Below are 17,495 nucleotides of genomic sequence, written 5' to 3'. Positions count from 1 at the left end.
AGTAATAACTGTTTTCAATTACTCAAACATTAAGGTGATGCTTATTCCATTTCTTTTATAAGCTGCAGCTGTAAGCTGGCTGTCCTATGAGAAGGAGGTGGGGCTTGTCGCAACAGCCAATGTGCTACGAGCCAAATGCGAGCCTCTACTCCCAGCATTCTACAACCGGCAGCCAAGTGAAAGTTTGCGATCAGTAATTGCCTTGGTGTATAAATGCAATTTGTTTTATTTGCTGGGGATACGATCAGGTCTGGTATTATGATCTCCACAAAAAATTGCGACGATCTAATTCACTTACATGCTATGAAGTCAAGTCATAAAACAGATGCAGGAGTATCACATTCGTACTGATAGAACATGTTGTTGAAGTATGCTCTTTTCCTATGAGATTGACAATACATTTCCTATTTCAAAGAACTGCATCTGTAGTGGGATGAATGGAATAATGTGTTGTATATACTGAAGTATTCATTTCAAGACTCTAAACACATTTCTTCTGTTTATAAACAATTTGTTTCTTGTCTGGGAGAAAGTATTAAATTTTGGGGAAAAAAGCAGTTTCCTAAGATTTAAGATAAATTTAAGGGTTGGGAAGTCTTTCCTTCTTTCCTGCAGATATTCATATGGTGTGTAGCATTGTGCAGACATGTAATATGGTTTGGACAAGAAGGAAGATTATATGGGCAGATCAAATAACTAATGAACTAAATTGGAGAAACAAGAAATTTATGGCACAACTTGGCTAAAATACCAGATCAGTTGGTAGAACACATCCTGAGGCACGAAGGGATTGTCAATTTTCTAACGGAGGGAAGTGCCAGGGGTAAAAACTGTAGGAGAGAACAAGGGATGACTACAATAAGCAGGTTCAAACGGATGGAGGCCGCATCAGTTATTTAGAAATGAAGATGCTTTCATGTGATAGGCAGCTGTGGAGAGCTGCATCAAACTTATCTTTTGATTAGAGACCACAACCATAACAGCACAAACATTTAAGTAATTTTTTCAGATTTTCAGTGACAGGGTGATAACATGCTCTGTTAATAAGACAACTGTCCACATTTCTTTGGGAACTATTCACAAAAAGTAATGAATCTGGGAAGTCTCGTAGTACTTACCATAGTATTCTGCACCAGACTATCAGTGGCCAGTTCAATATTAGATTCATTCTCTTTCAACTGCTTTTCCAGGGCTACGTTGTGAACTTCTGCCTCAATCAGTTCAGCATACAATCCTACATCTGGCGTCGGTTCAGGTGGTGCCGAGATGCGAGACTCCGCGAGTTTTGCAATCACCACCTCCTGTTCTGCTATAAATTTTTCGACCACGGAAGGAGTTTCTGATGGTGAAGACTGCTGCTCCTAGTAACAGAGAGTGTAGTATTATTGTACCGTATTTACTCGAATCTAAGCCGCACTCGAATCTAAGCCGCACCTGAAAAATGAGACTAAATAAAGGAAAAAAAAAATTACCCGAATCTAAGCCGCACATGAAATTTGAGACTCGAAATTCAAGGGGAGAGAGAAGTTTTAGGCCGCACCTCCAAATCGAAACAAAGTTGGTCCATTGTAATATGAGACACAATTTAGGTCAAACGAATGACGATACAGCTACAGTAGTTTGGTTCGAGTCGTAAGCTTAGCAGTTAAGCTTTACCACTTAGCCATTGCTATGCGTCAGGCACTCCGTCCGTATTTACACGGGTACCCTTCCTTTTTCACGTGCTTCGTCTGGTTTGAATCGATTGCTTATTTTGCTTTGATCTGGTAAGTGCCGTTTTCTTTGTTATAGGTGTTTGCGTCACTCTTAAGATGAAAATGCATTACCGCACTGTGTAATGCATTGTTTGTCGCATTATTTTAAAAAAAAAAGAGAAAGAGAGAGAGAGAGAGAGGAATCATCTCATTAGCGAAACAATGGCAAGAGACTGCTATTTGTTGTTACTTACACAGCTGCTTTCTTTGATAATGTTCAACAAGAATCAAATAATAGACTCCGTATGATAGAACATGTTCTCAACGAGAGTTAGGCGAAAATTTTTCTCTGTTTGAAAATCGTTGCGGCCACTTCTTTATTACATCAAATTCTGCACACAAATTAGAGTCATCTTAGATTTAAAAATCTAGTCACTTGCCGTGCTTCATTTCTGACTATCACTATTAGACATAAGAATAATACGAATATAAACATGACACGATACGTATATTCTTCCACGTTTGCTGTTGTCTCACTCTAGTTTCGTAGTTTTAGGCAGACAGGACTTAAATGAGATAGCAGCAAACACAAAAGAATACATGGCAAAATGTTTATATTCATACTATTCTTATGGTGAAGAGAATACTGTATGTGATTCAAATTTCATCAGGTTCCTATTGGCAACCATCTCTTCTCACAGGTAGGAAAAAATTCAGAACGTAGAGTTGGCCATATTGACAAACATCCCAAACAGTCTTGCCAGTCAGATTTTCGTAGTACACTGAAATTGTGCTACATTCGAAGATGAACAATACGGAATTTGTATTTACTTCGTTGGATAATGTATGAAAATGCAGTGGTCGAAACTCGCGGCGGAGAAAAAAGCTCGTCTTCCACTATTTTTGTTTATTTATTTACTGACGCAGAGGTTTTGGCGCCAGTATTTATCTTTGTGCCTACAAAGCATGCCTGCATAGCGCTACATATACTCGACGGCAGAAGTTAGTTGTGGCGGCACGTACCAACATTTTTCATAACTTCCGCTTGCTTTGCACTCGATTCTAAGCCGCAGGCGGTTTTTCGGATTACGAAAACCGGAAAAAAAGTGCGGCTTAGATTCGAGTAAATACGGTAATGTCACAGGATTATTAGTACGACAAGAGAGAATTTTCTTCTTATGTTACCAGTTGCACGTTTCACTTATATATAACAATGTACCAACAGAACTACGAGGGCCCTTTTACACGAGCGGTCGCCATAACTTCGGCTATCTTAACACACTTCCTGTCCGACCAAAACTCCCAGCTTGTCACACATTACTGCTATAGCAGTTGAAATTTCAGTAATATTGATAGTTCTGATGTGAATGCCATAAATGAAATGTTACCTGTGTTCTGCCTCAGTTAATTTGTAGTTAAATTAGGAATGAGTTGAAAGGGTATAAGAACCCTAATACAATTACCTGAGATCCCCTTTTGCTTTGCTAAGGTTAGCTTACCTTCTTCACAAAACATTGTAATATTGATTGAATATTGCAGCAGGAAACACTTTTACTACATTTCAGTCCATAAACATTAACATTGTTCACATTAAATGACCAGTCTTTCCAATTTATGGGCTAGACACAATGTATCTTCTGCTTTCCTTTTTTGTTACGAGCTTCAGGGTTCTCTGGGGCAGTGCTGTCTCTGAGAAGTGGTGAATCTCCTCAGAGTGCTGTATTGTGGTAACCAGTTGCTTGTGGAAACAAGATGTCCGTCCTCCCGATTTCATGCACATTTAAACAAATTCTCTACTTCTCACTTACTACCCACTTAACAAAATTCCTATGTGCTGATGACGATCACTCACTGGAAACATAGCAGTTGTATAAGTACTGTATGTCACTGGAATTTGGCTGCAATAATTACACATCTGTTTGAAACTGACTGACAATATTTCATTCAAAATAATCTCTATTGCTGTTTATACATTTCTCCCACCTCTCCAGCAGATGCAAATAGATGATAATAGGACGAAGCCAAGTCTGAAAACTAAGCAGAATGACCTAGTATTTCTCAACTGAATGCCTGGGTCATTTCCCTGACCCATTTTGCTGTGAGATGGGGTGTTATCACGGAGCAATACGACTTGTATTTTTCCCTATTTTGGTCATTTTTTACTTAATTCTCGAATTAAATAGATCATTTATTGTTGGCAGTGATCAATGTGATTGGCTTCACCAGATTTTAGCAGCTCATAATAAATGACATTCTTCTGGTCCTACCAAACAGAGTATCGTCTTTTTCCAAAGCAATTTGGTCTTACACTGGATGTCTATGGTTTGCCTGGATTCACATTTGATTTACAACACTTAGTATTCTCAAAATTATCCATTTTTCATCACCTGTCGCTATTTGATGGAGAAACGACTTTCTTTTTATCTGGTGAGTAGTATTTCCCAAGTGGTCTTTTGATCTGCTTTCCGTATTTCATTCAGTTCATGCTGAACCAATTTTCCCACTTTCTGCATCTTTTGCATAGCTTTCAACCAAAAAGAAATGGCTTTTTGAGTTCCATTCAATTGTTCTGGGGGTTCCTGTTGAGTTTGAGTATCACTGCCCATCATCCTCACCCACTCCCCATCATCTTCAAAACCTGCAATTGGTTGTCTTCTAACTTTTTCGGTCGTTTCCCACACTCGTTTCTCACATCAAAAAAATGAATCTTGTCCGTAACTCTTAGTTTGTAAGCAAAAAACTTGACAAGTTTACAGGTTTGAAACAGATACCGATGTACGGAACTTTGATTCGTGTGCACTGACATTCGTCATCAGCCGTTTCAGGAAGCAGATGGAGCTGCAGACGCGGTCTCACAGGCCCTACACTGATGACTAACACTATCTATAGGGGAATTCTTGTTTCATACTTCTACACCTGGTACAGGTAGTAAGTTATCACTTTTATGAAGTGATATGTTATAATAAGAAGAACATCATTAGCTTTGTCCAGTTACAGTGAACTATTTTACTGACAATCTGGCATTGACTCATAAATAGTCATGTCTATGCATGGGGAGGAAACAACATTATGGGGCACTGCTTTTTAAGACAACTGCTACACAACTGATTATTTTAACACAAAAAATTACAGTTGTCCTTATCCTACAGATTGTCTTCAACACCGTAGTGGTTTACTAGACGCGGTCCTGTTTGAGGTGGGATGCCGTTTTCTTCCTAGCGAGTCGAGGTGTGGTACACTTCGACGCACTCCGTACCACTGCACAACTGGTATTTTTCCACATTAAGAGACAGTTGTCCAGAGGAGAAAGAGACAGTACGTGAAATGAAGGAAACATCAAGACTAAATGGGGATCTGTCCCATATCTTTGCATGTGAAGCAAGGAACTTACCCACAGAGCCACACCACTTGTGTGTCTAAACAAGCATTTCTCTCTTACAACTTAAATAGCATTCTCTGAGAAAATTCTCCCCGTGACAGAACTCAAAATACCAGTACAGAATGCACTAGCTCTTGCTCCACATCCACTGGCTTGCTCGAATGACTGCATGCTCCACCTGCTGCAGCCTATCCTCGACTTTCTCACTGCCTTATATTGTTTATCTGTTCTTAGTCTAGACAGCACAGAGTGAATTATTTATAGTAGTAGTAGTAGTAGTAGTAGTAGTTGGTTGTCGTCTTCAGTCCTGATACTGGTTTGATGCAGCTCTCCATGCTACTCTATCCTGTGCAAGCAGCTTCATCTCCCAGTACGTACTGCAACCTACATCCCTATGAATCTGCTAAGTGTATTCATCTCTTGGTCTCCCTCTAAGATTTTTACCCTTCACGCTGCCCTCCAAAGCTAAATTTATGGTCCCCTGATGCCTCAGAACATGTCCTACCAACCAGTCCCTCCTCCTTGTCAAGTTGTGCCACAAACTCCTCTTCTCCGCAATTCTATTCAGTATCTCCTCATTAGTTGTGTGATCTACCCGTCTAATTATCAGCATTCTTCTGTAGCACCACATTTCAAAAGCTTCTATTCTCTTCTTGTCCAAACTATTTATCGTCCACGTTTCACTTCCATACACGGCTACACTCCATACAAATACTTTCAGAAATGACCTCCTGACACTTAAATCTATACTCGATGTTAGCAAATTTCTCTTCTTCAGAAACGCTTTCCTTCCCATTGCCAGTTTACATGTTATATCCTCTCTACTTCGACCATCATCGGTTATTTTGCTCCCCAAATAGCAAAACTCCTTTACTACTTTAAGTGTCTTCTTTCCTAATCTAATACCCTCAGCATCAGCTGATTTAATTCGACTACATTCCATAATCCTCGTTTTGCTTTTATTGATGTTCATCTTATATCCTCCCTTCAAGACACCGCCCATTCCGTTCAACTGCTCTTGCTGTCTCTGACAATTACAATGTCATCGGCGAACCTCAAACTTTTTAATTCTTCTCCATGGATTTTAATACCTACTCCGAATTTTTCTTTTGTTTCCTTTACAGCTTGCTCAATATACAGATTGAATAGCATCAGGGAGAGGCTACAACCCTGTCTCACTCCCTTCCCAACCACTGCTTCCCTTTTATGTCCCTCGACTCTTATAACTGCCATCTGATTTCTGTACAAATTGTAAATAGCCAGTCGCTCCCTGCATTTCACCCCTGCCGCCTTCAGAATTTGAAAGAGAGTATTCCAGTCGACATTGTCAAAAGCTTTCTCTAAGTCTACAAATGCTAGAAACATAGGTTTGCCTTTCCTTAATCTAGCTTCTAAGGTAAGTCATAGCGTCAGTATCGCCTCACGTGTTCCGATATTTCTACGGAAACCAAACTGATCTTCCCCGAGGTCGGCTTCTACTAGTTTTTTCATTCATCTGTAAAGAATTCACGTTAGTATTTTGCAGCTGTGACTTATTAAACTGATAGTTCGGTAATTTTCACATCTGTCAACACCTGGAAAAAACTTGGTTCACTTTTGGCCACCAGGTGTAAATCTGGCACTGTACCTTGTACAACAATATGGCATCCGTGCTGTATTGACGAGGTGCTTCTTTTGTAACTGACTGTGCAGTACATTCCCCAGATGTTGCTAGTGCTTGGGCTGTGTCACGAAAATTTTCTATCCCATGTTCAACAGTACGGAAAGTTTTGAGTTTTATTTTACACTAGTATCTGCACAACATCCAGACAGTGCAGTGACTGGAATCTCTGAATCAGCAGCAACATTCTGAATTTGCTCTTCGGTTTCTGGCACAGATCAAATTTTATGACATGTGGTCTGACATCATTTGAAGCCATGAGGCACATTTTACACTACAGGGTGCAGTGAATGCACAGCACAGCCGAATTTGGGGTACTGCTAAACCTTGTGTTACACTCAAGAGCCATTGTCCTTCCTGTATGAAATCGTGTAATGTGCATTCGTGAGTACCTATACAGTGACAAATTCATATTATCGAGATGTCCTCTTACAGCACGATTCCTGCTTTGGAAGACAACTCTGTGGAAGCCACTGTTTTCATGCAAGATGGAGCAACATCTCGTGTCGCTCGCCCGATGAAAGATCTGCTTAATGCAACCTTCCGTGATCGTTTTATGTCTAGAGATTTTCTAGATGCATGGCCTTCGAGATATGAAACCACGTGACTTGGTACTGGGAAGATCTAAAATAATGTGTTTACCTGGGACACATTTGGTCTCTATGTGCTCTGAAGGCCAGTAAACAGAAATACGTTGCTCAGATTTTACCAGAACTGCTGCGGCCAACTGTCGATCGCATCATTTCACAGACACAGCATCTCGATGTCTCTGGTGCTCGTATTGAATGAATTGTGTAACAGATTAAAAATAAAAACAACGCTATGACTTTCTTGCTTGTTTGACCTTTTCTGCCCATGTCCCATTCCTAATCCATTACATATGGGTACATTTCTATACATCTTTCTAACATTAACACTAGAGATGGGGGATCCGCTCTTGAACTAATTCATGGAGTTCAATCTTTCAAAGGAGTGAACAATCAGTGATTCAGAAAAAAAGAACGGTAGCTCCAAACGTTTCCCACGGCAGAGAGAGAGAGAGAGAGAGAGAGAGAGAGAGAGAGAGAGAGAGAGAGAGAGAGAGAGGGAGAGACGGAGCATATCAGCAGCGCCTCTGCTGGTCAGAGCACAGTGCACGCCACACAACACAACACAGCCAGCGCCGGCCTCTGACCTGCTTCTACCTTGGTTGCCTGCATTGTGCAGTGCCCCATTGGATTTTGTGTTTCACATATGCCGTGCCGTCTCTGTGCGTCGTCTGCCGTGTGCACTGTGCAGTGTCTGGCGCAGCTTAACTTCGCATCGCACTCTGTCGGCGATCGTTTCAGTCGCACGTCCTGCCCTCTGGGCAGTTGATGCGAGCAACAGGACAGAGAGCCACCTAGCGGATAACATAGTAACTACTTACAAAAACCTGCTCGCAAGGGAACGGACGATTTGTCTCGGAGCGGCTGAGTTAACCGCCCCGCCCCCCCCCCCCCCCCCCCCCCCTCGGAACTCGCCCGCTCAACGCTCACCCCACCTTCTCGACTCTAGCCAGAGCGTCGAGCAAAGCGACTCAGGTGTCACTCTGGTCTCTGCGGTCTCAGCTCACGCAGTAATACAGCTCGCGGCTCGACCTGCTCGACTCAGCGCCTCTGCATCGGAGTTCGTCCCCACTGGATATTGTTCTTCGTAGTAATACCGCTATGTATATTACATTATTATGTTATGTATACATCAACTGTTTTTATTTTATTTTTATTTGTTTAAACTGATTAGATTAGGTTCCTGATGACTCCTCTTACTATAGGATTTTTATTATGGACACTCGAATTTACGCTTTAATTACGAGCGAACCGATAAACGTATCGCAAAATCTGATACACCAATATTTTCCTTGTTTTATTCTGCGTAAGGCTATATGCAGCACTTTCGTTTTACAGTCAAATTTATATATTTTTTTCTTATTCTGGTACGGATTCTGCGATTTTAGGCGTCTTCGAAAGGAAACGTTCACTTTAAAAATATATGGCTTGCGATGTATTTGTATGAGGTTAATGAAATTTTAATACATTATAGCCAAATATATTGTTAATGTAAATCTCAAGTTACAACATTTTCCGATCACCCAAAGAACCACGATAGTGCAAAATAAATCAATAATCAAAAACTGTCATATCGTGGAAATTTCAATAAACAATACAAAATTCTTACTCATTATCTGTGTTACTTCAAAATAGGATCAAATAAGATCAAAATACAGGTATAGTACTGGAATAAACCAAGTTTAAAGGGCAATGTGCCTTCCATTTATTTTCTATTGTAAATGAGTGGTGAGTCATGAAAAAGAGCTAATTCATTTCAGGGAGTGAACAGTTCTGATCCAATCTCTGAAAAGAACAGTTTTGCCCATCTCTAATTAACACCACCACATTTGCGTCTGGTGGCCAAAATTTGAACTAATTTTTCCCACGCATAAATAATTCCACCTGAACATGTCTACAAAGTTTCACTGTCATGTGATGATCACAGCCTACACTGGACCTCTGTGGATAGCTGCAGTTCCTCTCCTCTTGTGCTCTCAAATGGAGGTAGGGGCAAAAAACTGTTTCCGTACAAGCCCTGATTAATCTCCTCTTAGTGGCCCTTACACAAGATGTATATTGGTGGGCAGTAGGGTCATTCTCCCATTGCTCACAAATTCCAGTTCTATAATTTTTCTCAGTTGTGATTTCCTGAAAGAATGCCTCCTTGCCTCCAGGTATTGCAATCTGAGTTCACAGAACATTTGCGTAATACTTGTCTGTTAATGGACCGATGTCAAAGAATAGCTATGTAAGGTTCTACCTGTATATGAAAGCTCTCTGCAATGCTGCCTACAGTAGGATCAGGTTATATAAAAAAATGGAGAATGATACTTTCTAAGTCGAGATGAGAAGTGGCTTCCTCTGCAACACCACTCAAGTGGTTTTCGCACACAGCTTGAGAGGGAAACACTATGCCAACTTTCTGAGGAGGATTTTTCCTGTTTTTTAGGAATAGTATCATAATGAAATTGCTCTATGAATCTAGAAGATATGAGAGGGGCGGGGGGGGGGGGGGGGGGGGGGGGGGGGGACAGATTTCTTTTATGAAAGTACCTTTGCTGGCACACTGAACGTGCAAATAATGAATGCAGCAAGGTAACACCCTCAACAACCAAATACATACAGTTATATTAACAACAAAATGAATGCTATAGTAGACCTCTTCACTTACCTGCTTAGCATTCTTGCTGTACGATGCGATGCAATTACTGTCACACATTAGCTTCATGCCATTCTCAAGCTGCTGAGATGCTGCTTTCACAGTCAAAGTTAGGTTGTTCAGCTCACGAATTTCATGTAGCAAACTTGAAGCTTTTTGATCTGAAATAAAACAGGTGTCTAATACGAGTAACTGAAAGCTGTAATACTACAAGTCCTACAACGACCACACTTCCTCCTAGACCAGGATCATCTACCCCAAGACTCTACACTCTACATGCATCAATCATGCGTCACTCGTGTTGTGAATGAAATATGCTGTTGAAGGAATAGAGAGAAATGCTCTTTAACTTAGTTGCTGAACAATTGCAGGAGGAAGCAAAATTTCTTTTACACATGACAATGTTACTGGCAAATGGAGACTAAGGGAAACATTCTTGGCAGGGTAAGTTGATAATTGCAGGAAAGAGGGTTGGTTGGTTTGGGGGGATGAAAGGGACCAGACTGCTACGGTCATCGGTCCCTTTTTCCAAATACAAAGAACACCCACAGAGAATAAAAACGAGGAACAGAATAGACCACAGACGATATAGAACAAGCGAAACGGAGACAAGGACAAGACAAAACGAACTAAAACCACACAGAGTGCGACAGTGGTTGGCCGACCATAGAAATAAAAAAGGAAAAGCCAACCACTTAGAAACACATTAAAAGATCAGTTTAAAATCATAGGCCAAAGGCCAGAATCAACACAAATAATAAAATAAAACAGAAACACTCAGATGAAAGAATAAAAACTCCCTGCCCTAATAAAACGTAAAACTAAGGCAGCCATAACAGGGTCATCAGATAAAACGGCAGGGAGCGTATCAGGCAGCGCAAATGTCTGCCTGACCACAGCTAAAAGGGGGCAGGCCAACAGAATGTGGGCCACCGTCAAAGCCGCCCCGCAGCGACATACAGGAGGGTCCTCCCGGCGCAGTAAATAACTGTGTGTTAGCCGGGAGTGGCCAATGCGGAGCCGACAAAGGACGACTGAGTCCCTGCGGTTGGCTCGCATGGAGGACCGCCACACAGTCGTCGTCTCCTTAATGGCACGGAGTTTATTGGGTGGAATCCGATCGCGCCATTCAGCGTCCCAAAGCGCAAAAACTTTTCGGCGGAGGACTGCCCGCAAATCAGCCTCTGGGAGGCCAACATCCAGAGATGGTTTACTCGTGGCCTCTTTCGCCAGGCAGTCAACATGTTCATTGCAGGAAAGAGGGAATAACTAAGTTTATAACAAACAGCATCAGTATTGTATGAGGCTATTTAATAATACTAGCATAGAAAGATAATGATAACAGAACATTTCAAACATGACCTAGGTGAAAATAATGGATGTTAATCTACACAATAAGAACTGGGCTGTCATGTTCTTTTAGAAGACCTCAAACATTCCTTGAGTGTTCAAACAAATTTCGGGCTTGCAGCTGGTCGTCGTCCAATACCTCGCACGATATTTCAGCTAGACACCTGCCAGTCATCTTCAGGTGCGCCGTCGCAAACTGGCGAAAACGTCCTCCGTTCCACAATATACATAGCGTACTGTAACTATTCTGCACATGCGCCGAAAACTTGATAGATGAACCACACTGCCCGCCGGCAGCGCCCTCCCTGGTGGAATAGTGGAACTCAGTCGCCCTCTGCATTGCTGTTTGCCACGGCCGTTGACGCACTCTGTCGTCTTCGATTTGAGCAATCGTGGAGATGATGGGATTCCGTGCGCTGTCCAACTGGTGGCCACTGTCACAGTTTAACAGATTTTCTGCCAGTTGTATTTCTACGGATTCTTTAATAATGGAGTCCCAGAAAGACGATGCTGTGAACAAAATCATTGTTTTCTCATACTCCATTGAATGTCCAATAGAAATACAACGTTCAGCAATAGCGGACTTGCTTGGCTGCAAAAGGCGGGTGTAACGTTGATGTTCAGTGCAGCGTTCTTTCACGGTGTGTGTGGTTTGACCTATGTAAGCCATACCACATTGGCACGGTATCTTGTAAATTCCGGCCTTTCGTAGTAACAGACTGTCTGTAACTGATCCCACAAGGTCCGCAATTTTCGATGGTGGGCGGAAAACCACTTTTACCTGAAATTTTCGGAGGATTCTTTCTATTTTAAACGAAGTGTTGCCAACGAAAGGAAGAAAAGCTAAAGATTGTTCTGGCTTGTTCTCCTCTTTATTCACTTCCTGCTTCTTAGTTTTAACTGTTAGTGCCCTGTTAATCTGCCGGATGGGATATCCATTTTCACTGAATACTGTCTTTAGATGGGCGAGTTCTTGAGGTAAGCTATCTAGATCTGAGAGTATGAGCTCTATGAACAAGTGTTTTAAGCAAACTCATGGTTTGCGATGGGTGATGGCAACTCGATGCTTGCAGGTATAAATCAGTACGAGTGGGATTCCGGTAAACTGAATGCCCTAGAGAACCATCATTCTTCCTTCAAACCAGGGCATCCAAGAAAGGCAAACAACAATATTTCTCTATTTCCATGGTGAACCGGTTGTTGCTATAAATGGAGTTGAGGTGATGTAGAAACTCCATTAATTTATCTTCTCCATGAGGCCACACTATGAAAGTGTCATCCACATACCACCAAAATACTGTTGGTTTCAGAGTAGCTGATTCAAGGGCTCTCTTCAAAATCCTCCATAAAAAGGTTGGCCACGAAAGAGACAGGAGGCTACCCATGGCGACACCATCAGTCTGTTCAAAATAATCTTGATTAAACATAAAATAATTTGCGGAAAGAGTGTGCCTGAACAAAGCAGTGATATCAACAGGAAACATGTTACCAGTGTCAAAGAATCTGCAAGAGAAACTTTTGTAAAAAGTGAGACCACATAAAAACTTACTAGAAGGTCTACACTGCTAAGACGAAGAGCCCCCAGTCTACTGATAAAATATGTGACGTGAGCACTTGCCTACGAAAGGTCTCAGTAAGGAAGTGAGATGTTTAGCTAAATCATATGTAGGAGCTCCAATGTTGCTCACTATTGGACACAGAGGAAGACCCTCTTTATGAATCTTTGGAAGGCCATACAGTCTCGGAGGTATACAACCATGTGGTCTTAACCTCTTGATGGTCTCTTGCGGTAAGGAGGAGGAATTTAATAGTGCTGAAGTTTTCCATTGCACACGTCCTGTAGGATCGTAATCAATCCTCCTATAGGTAGAGTCACTTAGCAGACCATACATCTAGTCTTTGTACACACCACAAGGTAACAGGGCACTAACAATAAAGAATCCTCCGAAAATTTCAGGTAAAAGTGGTTTTCCACCCACCATCGAAGATTGCGGACCTTGTGGGATCAGTTAAGGGCAGTCTGTTACTACGAAAGGCCGGAATTTACAAGATACCATGCCAATGTGGTATGGCTTACATAGGTGAAACCACATGCACCGTGAAAGAATGCTGCACTGAACATCAACGTTACACCCGCCTTTTGCAGCCAAGCAAGTTCGCTATTGCTGAACATTGTATTTCTATTGGACATTCAATGGAGTATGAGAAAACAATGATTTTGTCCACAGCAACATCTTTCTGGGACTCCATTATTAAAGAATCCGTAGAAATACAACTGGTGGAAAATCTGTTAAACCGTGACAGCGGCTACCAGCTGGACAGTGCACAGTATCCCATCATCTCCACGATTTGCTCAAATCGAAGACGACAGAGTGAGTCGACGGCCGTGGCAAACGGCAACGCAGAGGGCGACTGAGTTCCACTGTTCCACCAGGGAGGACGCTGCCGGCGGGCAGTGTGGTTCATCTATCAAGTTTTCGACGTATGCGCAGAACAGTTACAGTACGCTATGTATATTGTGGAACAGAGGACATTTTCGCCAGTTTGCGACGGCTCACCTGAAGATGACCGGCAGGGGCCCAGTTGAAATATCGTGCGAAGTATTGAATGACGACCGGCTGCAAGCCCGAGATTTGTTTGAACAGTCAATTCGCCAGGAAAATTTTAAAATTCACATTCCTTGAGTACTCACCTTTCTTCATCCACATATTCTGTTCTCTCCAACTGCAGTTCTTTGTGATGTCTCTCTAATCTCTTGTCACCTTTTTTCCAACATAACCAAACACTAGACTGTCTCACTAGAGGAATTCATAGTTTTGAGCACTGTGACATTTGTCTGACTAACATCTATCTAATGTTACTGTCAAGTGACAAGCTTTTCGAACTTGGGAGAATATGAACCACAAACTGGTTATGAAGAAAGCTATGAGCGATGAAGTGGGATGTGCTAATAACTCTTACAATGCATCTGTTTCACGGAAATGAAATCAAAAGTCATCATCATCTCCGTTATGGAACTGCCTGAAATAACTAATTGTGTTTCTTTATATGTCGTTGACATTGTTTTGAAATGTTACTATTGTCCTATGTGATTCTGCTGGTTTATCACTAGAAGTTAGTGGAAAGTACATGCCCAGCAAATATGACAGAATATAAAAAACAAATATCAGTTGGTGCTACAGCAAACCAATCTTCAAATTATATGTTGACAATTTTTATGCAGTTTTTTTTTTTTTTTTTTTTTTGGTTGTGGTTTTAGGGCGCAAAACTGCTATGGTCATTAGTGCCCAGCCCGTGACTTAAGACAGTAAAAAACCGAAATTGAAAACCAGCAGCAATGGAAACAAACTCATAAAATTGGAGAAACTAAAAGTAGAAAGAATGCTTAAAAATCCACTACAGACAGGGGGTGAGTGTCCCCAAAAAAAAAGAAACTTCAAATGACTGACGTCATTTCACTGTCACTAATAAACTGGAGAACGCGGTTGGCTGAGCACGTGTCATCTGCTAAAATCGACGATGGATCAGGCGATAGCTGTAGATGCGAGCGTAACGGATTAATTCAATTAAAAGGTGTCTGACCGTCCACGGCTGAGAGCAGTGGGGACAGAGTGGAGGAGGATCACCGCTTAAAAGATGTCTATGGCTAAAAAGACAGTGCCCTATCCGGAGTCGAGCTAAAATTACCTCCTCCCGACGACGCGTTCAGGAGGAAGAAGTCCAAGCGCAAGGAAGGGCTTTCACTTCCCGCAATTTATTACGGGGAAGTGTTGACCAATGCGCATGCCATAAATGAGCAACTTGGCGACATAAACCGCTCCGTAGATCGGTGAAGGGAAGCGACTGAATAGCTGGCCGAGGAAGAGAGACTGCAGCCTTGGCCGCCATATCGGCCGCCTCATTCCCACAGATACCAGTGTGTCCCGGGAGCCAGAGGAACGCCACCGAGACGCCCCCCAGGTGGAGCAAGCGCAGACAGTCCTGAATCCGGTGGACCAGAGGGTGCACAGGGTAAAGAGCTTGGAGACTGAGGAGAGAGCTGAGAGAATCTGAGCAGATAACGTACTGAATCCACTGATGGCGGCGGATGTAGTGGACAGCCTGGAGAACAGCGTAAAGCTCCGCACTATAAACCGAACACTGGTCGGGAAGTCTAAAGCGATTTGGGGTGTCGCCAACAATATAGGCACTCCCTACACCTAATGATGTTTTCGAGCCGTCGGTGTAAATAAATGTGGCATCCGTCATTTGTGCACATAGAGCAGCAAATGCCCGACGATAAACAAGTGTAGGGGTACCATCCTTGGGAAATTGACAAAGGTCACGGAGCAGGCAGATCCGGGGACGGAGCCAAGGCGGTGCTGTACCCCAAGTTGTCAACAAGGTTTTCGGAAAGCGGCAGGAAAGAGAATCCAGCAATTGACGGAAGCGGACTCCCGGGGGTAGTAGGGAGGAGGAGCGGCCTGCATACCCTACATCAAAGGAGGCGTCGAAAAAAAGGTCATGGGCTGGATTAGCAGGCATAGAAGACAGATGGCTAGCATAACGACTCAGGAGGACTGCTCGCCGATTGAACAGCGGAGGTTCAGCAGTCTCAGCATAAAGGCTTTCCACAGGGCTAGTGTAAAAAGTTCCAGACACTAAACGTAATCCACGGTGGTGGATAGAGTCGAGACGCCGAAGAATAGACGGCCGAGCAGAGGAGTAGACTATGCTTCCGTAATCCAATTTTGAGCGCACTAAGGCGCGATAGAGGCAGAGAAGGACCACTCGGTCCGCTCCCCAGGAGGTACCATTCAGGACACGGAGGGTGTTAAGCGATCGCAGACAGCGAGCCGAAAGATAGGAGACGTGGGAGGACCAGCACAGTTTTCTGTCAAACATAAGACCCAAGAATTTAGCGACGTCTGAAAACGGAAGGTTGACAGGACCTAGATGTAAGGAGGGCGGAAGAAACTCCTTACGTCGCCAAAAATTGACACAAACGGTCTTACTGGGTGAGAAACGGAAGCCGGTTTCGATGCTCCACGAGTGGAGGCGATCGAGACATCCTTGAAGACGTCGTTCAAGAAGGCTGGTCCGTTGAGAGCTGTAGTAGATCGCAAAATCGTCCACAAAGAGGGAGCCCGAGACATCAGGAAGGAGACAATCCATAATTGGATTTATGGCGATGGCAAACAGTACAACACTCAGCACGGATCCCTGGGGTACCCCGTTTTCTTGGGAGAAAGTACGGGAGAGAGTAGTGTTCACCTGCACCCTAAAAGGGTGCTCTGCCATAAATTCGCGAAGAAAAAGGGGCAGCCGGCCTCGAAAGCCCCAAGAGAACAGTGTGCGGAGGATGCCTGTCCTCCAACAGGTATCGTATGCTCTCTCCAGATCGAAAAATATTGCTACCGTTTGGCGTTTCCGGAGAAAATTGTTCATGATATAAGTGGAGAGAGCAACAAGATGGTCAACTGCAGAACGATGCTTCCGGAATCCGCATTGGGCTGGTGTTAAAAGACTGCGGGAGTCCAGCCACCAAGCTAAACGGTAATTCACCATACGCTCCAAAACCTTACAGACACTACTCGTGAGAGAAATGGGGCGATAGCTAGAGGGGAGATGTTTGTCCTTTCCAGGTTTCGGAACAGGAACGACAATAGCTTCCCGCCACCGTTTGGGAAAGGTACTGTCGGTCCAAATTCGATTATAAAGGCGAAGGAGGTAACGCAGACTAGGGGTTGATAAATGCAGCAACATTTGGACATGGATACCATCCGGTCCCGGGGCGGAGGAGCGAGAAGATGAGAGGGCATGTTGGAGTTCCCGCATGGAGAAAACAGTATTGTAGCTTTCGTGATTTTGAGAGGAGAAAGCGAGAGGTCGCACTTCCGCTGCACGTTTCTTCGGGAGAAACGCTGGCGGGTAATTTGAAGAGCTCGAAACCTCAGCAAAGTGCTGACCCAACGAGTTAGAAATTGCGACGGGGTCCACTAAGGTATCATGCGCGACAGTGAGCCCAGAGACCGGGGAGAAACTAGGCGCGCCTGAGAACCGTCGAAGCCGACTCCAAACTTCCGAGGAGGGAGTGAAGGTGTTAAATGAGCTAATAAAGAATTTCCAGCTTGCCTTCTTGCTATCGCGGATGACGCGACGGCATCGCGCACGGAGCTGCTTATAGCGGATACAGTTGGCCAAA

At 43.2% G+C, this 17,495-nt stretch overlaps 1 protein-coding gene across 1 annotated transcript in view; it reads right to left on the bottom strand.

Moving 5' to 3' along the window:
- Window positions 1-17,495, bottom strand: part of LOC126143130 (disks large homolog 5-like) — a 337,648-nt gene that overhangs the window by 37,752 nt on the left and 282,401 nt on the right. Inside the window, exons 4-5 of the mRNA XM_049915340.1 lie at window positions 9,974-10,122; window positions 1,119-1,361 (exon numbers count right to left, since the gene is read on the bottom strand). Coding sequence (XP_049771297.1) covers window positions 1,119-1,361; window positions 9,974-10,122 — 392 coding nt within the window. The remainder of the gene's footprint in view (window positions 1-1,118; window positions 1,362-9,973; window positions 10,123-17,495) is intronic.

Source organism: Schistocerca cancellata, unplaced genomic scaffold, assembly GCF_023864275.1.
Source record: "Schistocerca cancellata isolate TAMUIC-IGC-003103 unplaced genomic scaffold, iqSchCanc2.1 HiC_scaffold_782, whole genome shotgun sequence".
In the NCBI taxonomy this organism is placed as follows: domain Eukaryota; kingdom Metazoa; phylum Arthropoda; class Insecta; order Orthoptera; family Acrididae; genus Schistocerca; species Schistocerca cancellata.
Note: the sequence above shows the minus strand (reverse complement) of the source record. Positions and strands in the feature narration are given on the sequence as shown.